Source organism: Myripristis murdjan, chromosome 9, assembly GCF_902150065.1.
Source record: "Myripristis murdjan chromosome 9, fMyrMur1.1, whole genome shotgun sequence".
Lineage (NCBI taxonomy): Eukaryota > Metazoa > Chordata > Actinopteri > Holocentriformes > Holocentridae > Myripristis > Myripristis murdjan.
Window position 1 is genome coordinate 25,881,010 of NC_043988.1, and position 14,329 is coordinate 25,895,338.

At 41.0% G+C, this 14,329-nt stretch overlaps 2 protein-coding genes across 2 annotated transcripts in view; both read left to right on the top strand.

Moving 5' to 3' along the window:
- Positions 1–2,013, top strand: part of LOC115364974 (rho guanine nucleotide exchange factor 28-like) — a 43,132-nt gene extending 41,119 nt beyond the window's left edge. The window contains exon 38 of the mRNA XM_030059686.1: positions 767–2,013. Within this exon, the coding sequence (XP_029915546.1) occupies positions 767–957 (191 nt within the window). The 3' untranslated portion in view covers positions 958–2,013. The remainder of the gene's footprint in view (positions 1–766) is intronic.
- A 283-nt stretch (positions 2,014–2,296) lies between these two features.
- Positions 2,297–11,629, top strand: osmr (oncostatin M receptor). Its single transcript, XM_030059852.1, has 17 exons — positions 2,297–2,421; positions 2,570–2,730; positions 2,923–3,076; positions 3,779–4,063; positions 4,204–4,333; positions 4,954–5,102; positions 5,373–5,506; positions 5,595–5,727; positions 6,448–6,533; positions 6,640–6,853; positions 7,205–7,390; positions 7,522–7,623; positions 8,293–8,454; positions 9,155–9,307; positions 9,478–9,559; positions 9,672–9,756; positions 11,125–11,629. Exons 1-17 carry the CDS (start codon positions 2,334–2,336, stop codon positions 11,542–11,544), a joined length of 2,724 nt encoding a protein of 907 aa, XP_029915712.1. The 5' UTR covers positions 2,297–2,333; the 3' UTR covers positions 11,545–11,629.
- Positions 11,630–14,329: the final 2,700 nt, after the last annotated feature.

The following is a 14,329-nucleotide window of genomic DNA, read 5'->3' on the forward strand; positions in this document are numbered from 1 at the left end:
TTTGTCTTCAACAACTACCTGGCTTATGATTTTTTTATGATTTTTTTTTTTTTTTTTTTTTTTTTCACTTAACCATGACGAAAAAACCTTAACTATAATCTAACAATCCTGCCCCTCGGCCTTTCTGTGTTTTTGTTAGTATTTATGGAGGCCTTATTTTTTCAATTTGTCTCTACTTGCATGTCAATTATCTGATAATTCTTCTAGGTATTGTTTGATGTATGTTACATATAATTATTTCTTGAATTTCTATATGGGGACCTACTGATGATACAAATTATTATCCTCTGTGATTGGCTGTATACTTCACCTGATGCTATATGTGCCACATATTTCTTTGTGTCTGGTTTGATGCTGTTGATGCCCATGTGTTAAAAAAAAAAGATTCTCTTGTATGATTTGTGAGTGCTGGTTTCACTTGGTCTTAATATTTGTCAGGAAGGGGTTAAAGTTAGAGTTAGGATGATATTCCGGTGATTCACACTTTTGAGTGGTTCGTTCTCAGTTCATCTCCCTCCCCCACATCCTATTCCAGCAGGAGACTCATCAAATTAAGGAAGCAAAACTGTCTCAGACATGTTGACTGACAGCATTTCCGTACAGGTCATCTGCATAAGAATCAGTGATGTACAATGGTTCATAAGAGATCCCATAAATAGTTTTATGAGAGCATGTTGAGATTTGGCTCTGTCTTGTGCATCCTTTTTCTGTCCACTAACGCAACTCGTGGTGTTTGTCTTGAGCGTCTCTCTTGTTTTTACTTCAGCAGAATTCAGCCCGCCATTGGACAGGTTTCCCCTGGGACCCTGGAGGACAGGGATCACGGGCTTGGGGCTGTATGAGGACGACTACCCCCCCTCTGCCTCTCTCACCCCCCTCCTGACCCCGCAGGCTTACCTCTCTCTGGAAGGACAAAACGGGGAGGAGGGAGTAGAGGAGAACATTGTTTATCTCTAAAAACCCTGAAAGAGGAACGAGCGATGCTGACCGCCCGATCCAGAACTGGACCGACAAAAATATACCTGATAAAAAAGACATGCTTGGTGGACAGGCTTGTGTGTGTGTGTGTGTGTGTGTGTGTGTGTGTGTGTGTGTGTGTGTGTATGTGTGTGCGTGTGTGTTTACATGTGCGTCCATCTAAATGTGATTGACGTACTGTATGTTCTGAGGAATGTTTTTTTTTTTGTTTTTTTTTTCATCTTTAAAATAAAATAAACCTGTATAATCCGATGAGGGAACTGCAAAAGGAGGGAAGTAAATATTTGCAGAACTATGTGCCTTTTTTGAATTTATGTCGCTGTTAATCACTCCCTCCTGAGTAATCGAAAACCATTGTGCCTTTGTATTAAAAAAAAAAACTCTTTGCAAATCAGCTTTTATACCTGTGCTACCCTCGTCAGTGGTAAATTTCTTGTAAATCACTACTTGTACTGTCCCTTTCAGTATCTGTTGCACTTGTTTGATGGCAGAGTTTCTCATGTTCCCTAAACACTGGGGCCTGAAGCGCCAGGGATTCAGGGCCTCGGCATTAGCATTGACGTATTTCCCATGAGCACTTACTGCACAAAAGAGATATCAGAGATGCCAGTGTAGTCCTACAACAACCCAACACTATGTACAGCATAAACTGCTTTCCTATTGTATGATGGTTATGTACCTCCCAGCTGATTTGAAAACTGAGTATTTAAGAGGGACCGTAAGCATTTAGGACACAAGAAAATATTGGCATTATTGTATAAATATTGAATATATGTATAGTTTTATGGAAAGGCTACCTATGCACACTATAAATGATGTATGATGTATAATTTTCCTCACTCAAGTGCCAAAAATCTTGCTATCCAATACTGTAAGTGATTCCTGTAAAGAGATACTATATAGCGTTGTTTTCTGTTTATCTCCTTTTTTTTTGACAAGTTGGTAATTTATTGTGTGTAAATTGCTTTGTGCACTGTCAACATTAATATTTGTTTGATATATGTTCTCTGTTTGATATGTAATCTCTGTAATCAAAACTGTGTGAAGTGCCATATTAACAATATTGTACTACATATAAAAATCTTGTCGCAAACATTTGTTTACATGTGTGGTTTTTTTCTTCTTTTTTTTTTTTTTTGTTTCCCACGTTGCAGAAGCAAGATGTTGTCTCCTCCTTTTCACATGGTCACCTATGTCAGATTATTACTCAACACTCATAACAGGAAGGCTGCCAGTAATCAACTTGCTCTCAGTGACTCACAAGACTTACAGTTAGTGTGAAGGGCTGAATGTCTAGCGCTTCAAACACTCTGTAGTTCAACTATGTCCATTTCTTGGTGGAAACCTTTACCACGATGAGTTTAATAGCATCTTTACTATTCAACCTGCTTGGGTTTTTGCTGAACTTGTCTGGGGATCAGAGCGGATGCTGCTTGGAAACAGGTGAGTTGAGTTCATTTTGTATGCAAGTGGCATTGAAACCTCCACGCTCACTCTTTGAAAATCTTGTAAGAATCTCCACTCATCTCATTTTGATGACTAAAATTGGAGTGGACGTTTAAAGCTGTGTGTTATTGTGTCCACTGGCTAGATTGGACACTGCCAAGCCCTAGCATCAGTCATCTGATAGCTGTCAAAGAGAAGCAAAAACTTGAGGTGAGATGGCTGAGCAACTCCAGCGGCTTAAAGGACGGAAGAAACCTGTATGAAATCCAGATCGGCCGCACAGAAAACCTCACGATTGTCTACAGTGTGAGTAGCCTGCTAAAAGATGTGCTTTTCTGGACTATGTGTACTTGAATCTTAGGTTTAGGGTGTCAGCACATTAAAGCTGTATTAGTCTACTTTTCTACTAGTCTACTTAGCGTATGTGCATATTATGAATCAAAAAAATGCACTGTAAATCAGTCTTTTTTTTTTTTTTTTGTTAATTTTGTAATTTAGAGCAATGTGAGCGTACACCCTGTGGGTTCAGATACATACTCCTGGACGTGGACCTCCTCCCTGCCTCTGGAGTGTGCTGATCACTCAGTTAGGATACGACGTTTCTATAACCAGTCCCTCCCAAGCCCTTGGAGCGAGTGGATGACCAACTATGGTGAGATGGTGAAGTGATTAAAAGAAATCCTAAATAGTCACTTACGCAGAATTAACTGGATATGAACATATTATGCCTCTGTACATTTAGAATATATGTTAGTTATATAGGCCCAAATATGTTTTTAATATATGGGTATTTAATATGGTGTTATATGCCATAAATTGAAATCCTTACATGTGCATATATTACATTGCAAAGTGTGAGTGAAGCCCAGAAACCAACTATGTTGAAAGCATAGGGCTGCTTATCTTGAGAACCATTTCTGTGCTCAGATGGTCACGGATTAGGATGACTCGCTGTTTTCTCTGCAACAGCAACACCCCCATCCATTTCTGTTCCCCCTCACTAATCTTTACATCAGTGTTGCACAACAGATACTGTTGCAATAACTCTCAACATTTTGTGCTCCAAATTCTCATTTACTATCCAGGGTTTTATTATTATTATTATTATTATTATTATTATTATTATTATTATTATTATTATTATCTTAGGCCACAATAAACTTGCATATTAATAAGATTAATAATAAATAAGAATCAGTTTAAAGGCCTGTGATTTACAGACAGTCATAACTCTTCTAGCCCCTCTCATTTCCAGTGCTATAATTCATAGAGAATACTTACTTGTCCAGGATCTGGCGCCCCTACTGGCCAGACCCTCATCAGACCTCACCAAATCTGCTCCTCTTTCTTGCAGGAGACCAGGAGTTAGTGGATGCAGAGAACAACACCAGGATATTTCCCTTCCAGCGGGTGCTGAGAGAGGGAGCCAGCACCATGCTCTGCTGCGTCCCACCAAGAGGAGTCCACATCACCGGCATGGCCTTCAACGGCAGCCAGTACCCCCTCATCAGCATCGGAGACAGAGTCAAGGCTATCTCTGTAAAAAACCTCACAATCCCAGCGAGACTATTTCAGGGTGTGTTGTTCAGCTGTAACGACACCACGGCCGAAACCAACAAATGCTTCAACTACATCAGCTGTGAGTCCCTGCACTGAGCACATTATTTTTACATACAAACTGTGTATCTGTGTGTGCTTATGTGTATATTGTGTGCATTTGGTATATGTATAATTATGTGTCTGGTTGTGTGTGTGTGTGTGTGTGTGTGTGTGCTCCAGTTCCACCTCAGAAGCCAGAGAGCATCAGCTGCTCCACCACAGACTTGAAAACTGTCAACTGCATCTGGGATCCAGGCAGAAAATCAAACCTTGTTGATCCTTACAGACGAACACACACCCTGCACATAGCGTGAGTGTACTGCACATATCCAGATGCACCAGGCATGATGCCTTTTCAATGATTTTAGACCAGAATCTATGTTTGTTTGATTGTTTCTTGGTTCATCTAAAACAAAACATTCCATTTAAAAACATAACAATGATTATTTTATAAATGCTTTATCATATCTCATATTGTTTTGAATTATTACAGTTTTTCTATACAGTATAGATTGTTGTGCATAGATGAGTTTTAAGGGATTTGAAAAAAACAACTGATTAGCCTTGTTCTCAGGATTTTTTAAATTTATTTTTGGCCCAAACCTGACCTAATTTGGTGATAACATGGTACTACCCCTCCCTTTTTTGTGCCACTTGTATGAACTCCTATAGAATTCATAATAAAGGCTAGCCTATGCACTCGTACTATATTGTTTGATAAACATCTTCCCATAGAACAGACAACTGAGTTTTTATGGAGGTATGTTTTAAAGGAGGTAAGTAAACTAAGGACGTAAGTAGACAAATCTGATACAGCATCACCAAAGTGCCACGTCGGCTGTCCGAGGAATCTTGTACAGACCATCGTATTGACTTTACCATTAAATTCACCTTGAGTCATTCGTCTTGTCTTTGCTTTTGAAAACACAGGAACTCTGACCAGGAACCTATCAAGTGCAAGGAGTCGTCTTGTCATTTCCCGGCAGTCCCACACTTGGACGAGTACAACATCTCTGTTGTGGTGGGAAACCAGCTGGGAGAGGAGAGAGAGAGCTACTGCTTCAACATCTCTGACAGAGGTCAGAGGTCAAACAACTCTCTGAACAGAATATGGATTGTAGAATACAACACTGTGTGACTGTACACTTTTGATGGCCCCTCTCTGTTTCCCACTGGCTCAGTTGACATGTGCCCATCATACCATGCAGTAGATTTATTTCAAATGAGATATGCATTTCAAATTATTCCATAAGACAGTGAGGCACTCCAGTGACACAATTGTTAATTTGTGCTTGAAGATAAAATTAGTTGGCGCAGGTCTGTGAAATTCATGTGTGCTTTGCCTCCAGTACTCCCCGCCCTTGAGTGGACCAGAGTGTGGCCAGGGGTGACAAACTCAACTTTGTCCTGGATCATACAGGGCAACCTGTCTGGACTGGACATCCTCTGCCAGGTTGTAACAAACCAGGAAAGCACCATCATGGTGAGTTTCATCCGGTACAATTATGAAATGATTACAAGAGAGTGAGAAGAGGAGGTTGTTACCGTCTGTCTGTATGTATTTGTAACAGGTGAGCTGTCAGAGTTACTGCAAAGTCAAACTGGGGCATCTGCTTCCCAACACCCACTACTCTGCCAGGGCCCGCTGTGCTGTCAAGGGCAAGCTCTGGGGAGACTGGGCTCAGCCCATAGCCTTTACTACCTGTGAGTACCAGCAGAGGCAAAATGAGGACTTAAGGCAACCAGTATGGATTAATAGCATGGTACAGTTGAGTTTGAACCCAGACCATGTCAAAACTGAGATCAGAGCAAACCAAATCCTACTCAAGAGCAAGAGAAAAACAAGATGAATAGATGGAATATATTTAAAACTGCGAATGTCTTCCCAAATGTAAAAGTAATGATCTTGAGGTTATGGATGGATTAGCTCTGAACTGTAGCCTTCAAAGTCTAACTCATCAGCACATAGGAACTGAAGAACTTAGAAATTAGACACCCAGGTTTCAGCAGACTTGTTTGTAGTGCCAGGGAACACAATTATGCATTATAGACTTTATTCGGCCTTGACTAAATTCAACCCTGTGACTCACATTTTACATTTATATTTTAAGGATAAAAAGGAGCAGAACTGGGACATGCAATATTACTTATGAAAGTTTATCAGGGTGGTGTTCAGTAGGCTACATGTGGATAAAAAAAAAAAAAAAAAACACTGCACACTGCTGCAGTTTCAGACAAATTCTTAGTTTTAGATATATTATTTTAAAAGTTGAGTTGTTAAATTGTTGTCAAGGCCAGACTCTGTTCCTTAAGTGCAGCCCAAGTGCCTACAGTGAGAAATGTAAATTTGTTTAGCTCACTGAAGACCCCATCGTCACTGTCTGGGTTTGTCTTAAATAGACAATCACTGTGTGCCCGCTTTAGATCCATTAGTGACTCTGGATGTATGGAGGAGGGTCGAGCAGCTCTCTTCCAACAGCCTCCGTAAAGTTACTCTGTTCTGGACTCCGGTGAGACCTTAAGCTGATTTGCTTTCTCCCAGTTGAGTTATTTTGCAAACATGGAGACTGATGCAACAAACCCACGTGCACTTCTCTGTCCATCCTCCATTCTCAGCATGTTCCTGGCCTGGCAGCATCAAATATAATCCAAGGCTACACGGTGCGGTGGACGCAGGGAGGACGGAACGGGACTGAGTGGAAGGACAATGGACAGGCGCAGGCAGAGATCATCATCGGCGCAGGACGGTGTGACTTCTCTGTCCAAGCAGTCGTCCGTGCCGGCTCCTCCATCCCAGATCACATCACCATCCCACAGACAGAGGACAGAGGTGAGCAGCTCCAACTTCACTTCACAAACATGGGAAAGCTTTCAACTGTTTACCAGCTTTTTTATTTGTGGATAAATCTCCATCTGTGTAAATCCTGACATCTGCTGTTGATGTCTGCTTGCATAGAAGGTGACACCCGATGGCACCAAACATCAGCCAATAGCAGATGATCATTTACGCAGGCTTATCTGAAAATATAATTCATATTTTGTTTGTACTGTTGCTTGTCACTTGTTGTAGCACCTTCAACATTTAAAATTTTAAGTGTAGGAATAATTAATAAATTGAAATGTCCGACAGTATTTGTTTTAAATGAGTGACACATGACTAAATCTTGTGACTCCGTGTCAGAAAATCTCCTACAAGAGCAGCATCTGAGTGGCAACACGACTGGAGCTTTACAGCTGACCTGGGCTGAGTACGACCATGCCACCTGTGGCTACACCGTGGAGTGGTGCATCGTGGGAACTGTAACTCCCTGTACTTTGCAATGGAGGAAAGTGCCAGAGGGAAATAACAGCTTGCTCTTGCCTGCCCGTAGGTTTTTACAGTCATTATGGATAAGTTGTGATGAATGCATAAAAGTTGCGTATTTTTCTCCGATTTCTCTGCTGTTGCTAGACAATAATGGTTTGTTGCATGTGTTGTCTTAATTCATTATTTTGCAGGAAATTTCGAGGCAGGTTATAGGTACACATTCAATATCTACGGATGCACTGAAAATGGACACAGACTACTAGAGATACAGACTGGATATATACAGGAACTCAGTGAGTGCTGCTACTGACTGTGTATTTGACTCACATCAGAAACATGTATAAACTACGTATGTGTGTATGTGTGTGTGTGTGTGTGTGTGTGTGTGAAAGAGAGAGAGAGAGAGAGAGAGAGAGAGAGAGAGAGATTTTGGATTAACATTAGAATGAGGATTTGCGTTAGTTCAGCTTAACTTTAGGGCTAGGGCTTTAGGAATGAATGTACTCAATAGAGGACCTCACAAGCACAATATTATAAACGTGTGTGCTTTTTTTTTTTTTTTTTTTTTTAAAGTTACATGTTGTAGTGTTAATAATGAGTGCTTGAGATTTCTAAGCACTGCCTGGCTTTTATAATCAGCACAGAAAACTGCATGCTGGTGTGACGAAAGTTAGCAGGAAACCAATATGTAAGACACACAGGATGAGAAGATAGATAAGCCTGTTTCATGCTGCTACATCACAGATACGTGTAGACACAGTAAATGAAGAAGTAGAGAGGACGAAGCAACGGTAATGCAAGTGACACACCCACGAAATGCAAAAAACCCCTTTATATGTTAAAGTTACCCCACGATGCATTCTCTTCCTCTTATCTGAGGCCTCAAGTAAGGCTGAGGTCTGAGGTCTCTGAGGTTTTTCTTTGTTATCCTCCCTCAAAACCGCCTCCCCTCCTCCCTTCAGAATCGGTGCAGTCCCCCAGTCTGGTCGGAGCAGTTCGGAGCACTTCCTCCTCTGTGACACTGGAGTGGCTTTACGATGAGGACGATCAGGCCGGGTTCATCACCGGTTACCTGGCTTCCGTGCAGGAAGTGGGGCAGGAGGCAGCACCGGGCCATTCTGCAAGTGGGTACAAACACAGCGAAGCTCCCAGCATCAATTTTTCAGTGGCTTTTATTTGGAAATGATTCAAAATTACTGTTGTTGATTGGAGAGTTATTTCTTCACTCGTAGAGCTGAGGTGATGCTGGGGTAAAGCTGGGTGATATGGACAAATTAAATATCACAATGCCTGTGATCAAAAACCTCAATATAAGAGATTTTTTTTTGCTAAACAATGACTTACTAAGGTGGATATGACACCAAACTGACATCAAATAAAGAACAACTATAACAGTATAAGTTCAGAAAACTGCCTCCCTTTACTGTAATGCAACCTTTAAAAGCAGAAAAACACTTATGCCAAATCATGATATTACAATAAATGAGTTAAATGTACACAGCCACTTTGGACTGTGGCTTTTTCACAGGTTTTTACACTTGAATTACCAATTTTGCTGTGAATTAATCACTCACCAGAAAACCTCTTGCTTTCATTCATCACAGCATGCAGGATGTAAATGTGGCTGCCTGTCACGAACTACAGGAATAAACCTCTAAGTCTAACTTGAAAATCATGTATTTGATGGAGTGACGGTTTCAGACTGGCAACTTTGAAAAATGGCAGTCATCAGCTCTGATTGCAAATAAAAACATATTGCTTTAACCATTTTACCTTGGCACTTAATAACATGAACTAAGGGATGTCCTGTCATCCTGTTTGCAGTTCTGTTGAATGTGACGGTGGCGGACCCTCGGAGAAAGTCTGTGACCATAGAGGGTCTGCAAGAGAGCCGGGAATACACCGTCTACCTGAGCGCTCTCACTAAGAAGGGACGTGGTCCGCCAGCCACCATCACCATCAGGACCAAAGCCAACTGTGAGCTCCTCAACATGCTGTGTGCTCATGTGGACAGGGCATATAAGGGACAGGGGCATTTTTTTGCAATCTCGCAGAATGGATTAATTACAGTTTTTCTGGAATCTGGCATGACAATAGATGGTGTGAACGTGTGTTAATCTGTCTTGTTCTGTTTTTTCCTCCGGTAGACACGGTTCACTTGGTTAAGATCCTGATTCCAGTCCTGTTACTGCTGTGCTGCACCATTCTCCTGTGGCCTCAAAGGACAATGTGAGTAACTTCATTCACAAATCTTGGCTCACACATCTTGTCCTGGTTCGGTTAAAAGACTTAAGTCCTCCTCCTTTTTCTCCTTTGTCCCATCTTGCTGCTTCTCTTCCAGGGTGAAGAGTGGGCTAAAGGGGATTTTATCTTACCCTGCTGGTATGAACATCAGAACTATTGAAATTGACAGCTTCCTTCATGAGGTATAACACCGAACTGGTCTAGTCATGTTGAGACTTAAACAAGTACGGTGCATGCATGTTTTCTTTTTAAATGGGGAACATGGAAATTTCAACTGAATTAGATAAAATCTGCAGCACAAGCCACAAGGTCCTCGCCTCACCGTGGTTTCAGGAAGTGGTTTCATCGCTTGTTTTTTAGTATAGAAAATTGTTCCTCACAGGCGGTTCCACATATTTATATAGCCTTAAAATCTACCAGGAGATCACACTGGCATCTTTTTGTTTTCCATAATTGCTTTATTTCACTCTCATTTTTTGTTCCACAGAGATATGAACAATTTGCATAATTGTATCTCCTCCTTCGTATTCTACAAATGAATGTTTGTTTAGACATTTTTGATGGAAACCAACTTCTTCACCAAGTTTGAAAAATGAGTAAAAAAATTACCAAAAAAAAAAAAAAAACTCCATACAGCTCTACAGCATCATCCGCGTCTTCCAAAGAAATCACATCCTAAGTGAAACACAGAATTAGAATCAGATCTGGAAATACTTTATTGATGCCCGAGGGGAAAAATGGGTCTTTTGCAGTGGTTCAGATTTGAGAGAAAAATATATGAGTGTGACTGAAATTATAAGAGACAGAAAGTGAAAATAAGAAATATAAAAACGTGATTAAGAAATTTGTCAAAAAAAAAAAAAATGTGCTTTTCGTAAAATATGTGCTTAATCCTACAGCAACAACATTACTACATTATATACAGATATAAGCATTAAGAAGAATTGAGAATATGTAAAGGTAAACCCATATACAGCATACAAAGAGAGCTACATTTACACTGTTACTTAGCCTACAGTTTACACTAATGCATACTTAAGCCATGCTTGTTTACATTCTCCTCAACAAGAGCTTGCTGGACTTCAGCATCCAGGAAACGCACACACCTGAACCACTATCAAAACATCAGCACAGAGGAACAAAGCTGCAACAGTTTGCCCACAGCCCAAATCATTCATCTACATGCCCCAATAGCCTGTGCTGACGTAGTGTAGCAGTTTAATCATGGAAATGCATGAGAGGTTTTTGTGTGTGTGTGTGTTTGTGTATGTGTGTGAGTGTGCATGTGTTATGAGAGCTCTCACAAGTTGACTCAAGTTTCACCTGGTATAGATAGATAGGTAGATATAAACTTTATTAATCCCCACAGGGAAATTGTAATGCCATAGCAGCAAATAAAACAGCTGCACATAACACAATAAAACCACATTAAAAACAGAGTGAGTGAGTTTGGCAGCCGTGCAAATTATGCATTTTGCACTGCTTCATCTGAACCGATACAATAAATCACCTAGAGTTTACAAGATTTTTTTGTGTGTGTTTCTGTGCAGACCAGTGAGAGGCTCAGATCCCAGACGGTGGCAGAGTGCGTCAGCTGTGACATTGAGGTTCTAGACGCCGGACCTCCTGTGTCTGAAACGACCACACTGATACATCCGGAGCTCCTGAACCCACCATCCTTTCCTGCCTCCCAGTCCTCCTCCCTATCCCTCTCGCCCCTCGGCATGCCAATCCAAGCAGACTACCGTCCCCAGTCAGCTGCAGTGCTGTGGGAGAGACCCATCCTGCAGCGAATAACAAGCGTTGCCAACCAGGGTTACTTTCACAGCATGGGTGAGGATTTCTCTGAGACTGAACAAGCTTCACCCAAAGGCATCAGTGAGATCACCAGCCTGGAGTCTGCTGTGAGTCTGCAGGAATCATGGAGCGTCATGGATAGCTACATCTCCAATGACACTTTATCCATGTAAAGTCAAGAGTCAAGCCCAACACTTTTTATATGTGGACAGTAACAATATTTTCAGTATGTTTTATTTCATATTTAAGTTCTCAAGAATGTAAATACTGTAAACAAATGTGTGCTCTATTCAACAGGCAGCAGCCATAATGAGAATGTATGCCATATTTTGATGTAAATAATGTAAATGTTTTGTATCTATGACATTTATTTTATCAAGTATTTACATGTGTATTTTTTATAGAACTATTTCACTGCTGTGTTGTTCTAATCAGCAAATTTTTATTCTTTCATTCCTTGGGAAATTTGGACAAATCCTGCAGGCCCTAAAAATGAAAAAGAAAAAAAAAAATCACCCTCCAGTTGTATCTGTACATAATAAAGCTCTGCACAGATCCTACAATAAACAACATTCTGCTGTAGAGTTAAGTCTACTCTTGGTTTTGTTCTGCCTTTCAGCAGTTTTTCAAACTTATAACTGGATCAGAACTATTCAGACCTGTTTATCCCCCTTTTAGCAATCAGACTTCTTTGTGATCAGATTGATCTTGCTGACTTAGGCTGTTTTTTTCATCCTCTATCTTGCCATCTGTTGGACAAGTAATGTTACAACATGTTGGTAGGTCAACAGACATTTAGAGTCAAGATCCAATGTGTCATTGGCAAAAACAATTTAAAATAAAATTTCCTATGTGTCTGTAAACTATTTTCATTCAATTCATTCATTCATTCAATTAAAGTATTATTTTAAAAATCAAGGTTCAGACTAGCACTGGCCATCCACCTGCTACATAACATTTTGGTTTGAAGGTTTTGTTCTCATAATAAAATGTAAATGCCAGGCAATACTTGGTTTATGTTTAAAATCTATAGGATGTATTTTGCAAACACTCAATTAAATCAAATTTTGTATTCTGTACATAATGTGTTTTATATCTTAAATCCAGCCTGAATCTTCACTTCCAGTGGGATTAATATTTTTCAGATATTTGGCATTGAACCATCCTAAACCTGACTAAACTGGATGGGATTTTCAAATCCCCATGTGATTTATTGTCTTATTCATCAGTGTTGAGATTGACAGGTTCCACTTGTCTCTTGGGATTTGAAGTCACCATGATAGCCACCTATAAGGAGATGTAATTCATAGAGATGAGATTGAATGAAGATACAAGTCATATCAAAGACATCTTTCTTGAGGATACATCCTGAGGATCGCTGCTGTGCAGTTGTAGCAGACGGGATTATAAGAGTAAAATCAGTGTACATTTATCTTTTCTAATTCAGTTCCAACTCCCTCAACACTCTTCCCAGGTCAGCCAAACTACATTCCTCATTCTTAACCCAGTTCATTTCACTCTGCTGTTTCCCACAAGTCGTAAAACTGGTTCTGAAAGTGATGCAATGTTTCAGACCTGTAATATGGCCTTGACCGAGTTAGACACTCTGCAGTGGTGACACAAACCAAGGCCGCTTTACTATGGATGTAAATTATTAAGCAGTGTGGCTCAGAGTCTTTTTGCTATAGGATGTCTTCCCACCCACAGCTGTCAGCTGAGAACTGCTCTGACCACCAGGGCCACCCATAAGGGGGGAAAATATGGAAAGCTTTCTGGGGCCCAGCTGATATGGGGGCCCATGGAGGGTGACTCTATTTTCTGCCTAATTAGGCCGTAAGGTGAACCACAAAAAGTCATTTAGAAACTGATTTCTGCTCCGAAGTCCGGGAATCACACGATCTTTAATTCATAAAAAATACTGATTCATATTTAGCTAACAGCTGGTAGTTCTTCACTCATAACCCGGCAAAAGTCCTTCGACCAGGCATTTTATTCAGCACTAGCTCCTTCAGGGCGTAATGGGATTTTGGTCTGCAGGTGGTGGCACGGCTGTCACGTGATCGTGCTACACCAATACGGTACCTGTTTTTCGTCAACAAACAGGTGTTATGCCAAGGTATTCCCGATAAAAATTGTGTCCCCTGTCCCGTTTTGCCAAGTAAAACATGTTTTTTCAATCAAAGCAAATGCTTAAATTTGCTAACACGAACCCTGACCCTAATCTTAACCCTAACCCTAACCCTCGTGGATAAAACTAGAGCACTAAATCTTCGTAGTTCCGCACTCGTTGAATGTATGCGCAGTCCTGTCCACTCCTGCAGACAGAGGACAAAATTTTTATTGGGGATACGTACCTTAGCACAACACCGGCAACATGGCTGCCTCCATGGTTTCATCCAGCAGTAGAGACGATGAGGAAAACACACCCGAAAGTCTTCCAAAAAGTAGATTATTGAAATATAAACAGTGCTATATGCATATTACCTCTGACAGGGTAAAAGATTTCACCATGATATGTTGGAATATTTAACAGGAAAAGCGTACAACGATGGCTCGGGTTGAAGGGTGCCTGTCAGGATGTGGCTGACACCTACAAACACTGACTAGATATCAAGATATCTATTCCCGTGGACGCTGCCTTCCATCCCACCTGCTGTTGTAAGTTTACTGATAAAAACGTGTTTGCCAAAGTGGAGAGACGGCTCACATGTGAGGGAGAGAGGAGAGCTACAGAAGACGGCTCCAGAAGCGAGGCCATCCTGTCTACGTCCAGCACGACTACTCCGAGCCCAATCAAGAAACTTGGGTCCAGGTCAGGCCTGCCTATCCCATGCTCTGCCCTGCCCTGTGCATAATATGCAAGAAAACGGACAAATATATCACCAAGGCAGGCAAACGCCAAAAGGTCTACCTGTCAAAGGCTGAAAGATTGACAGCAGGTAGGTAAACATGCAGCCC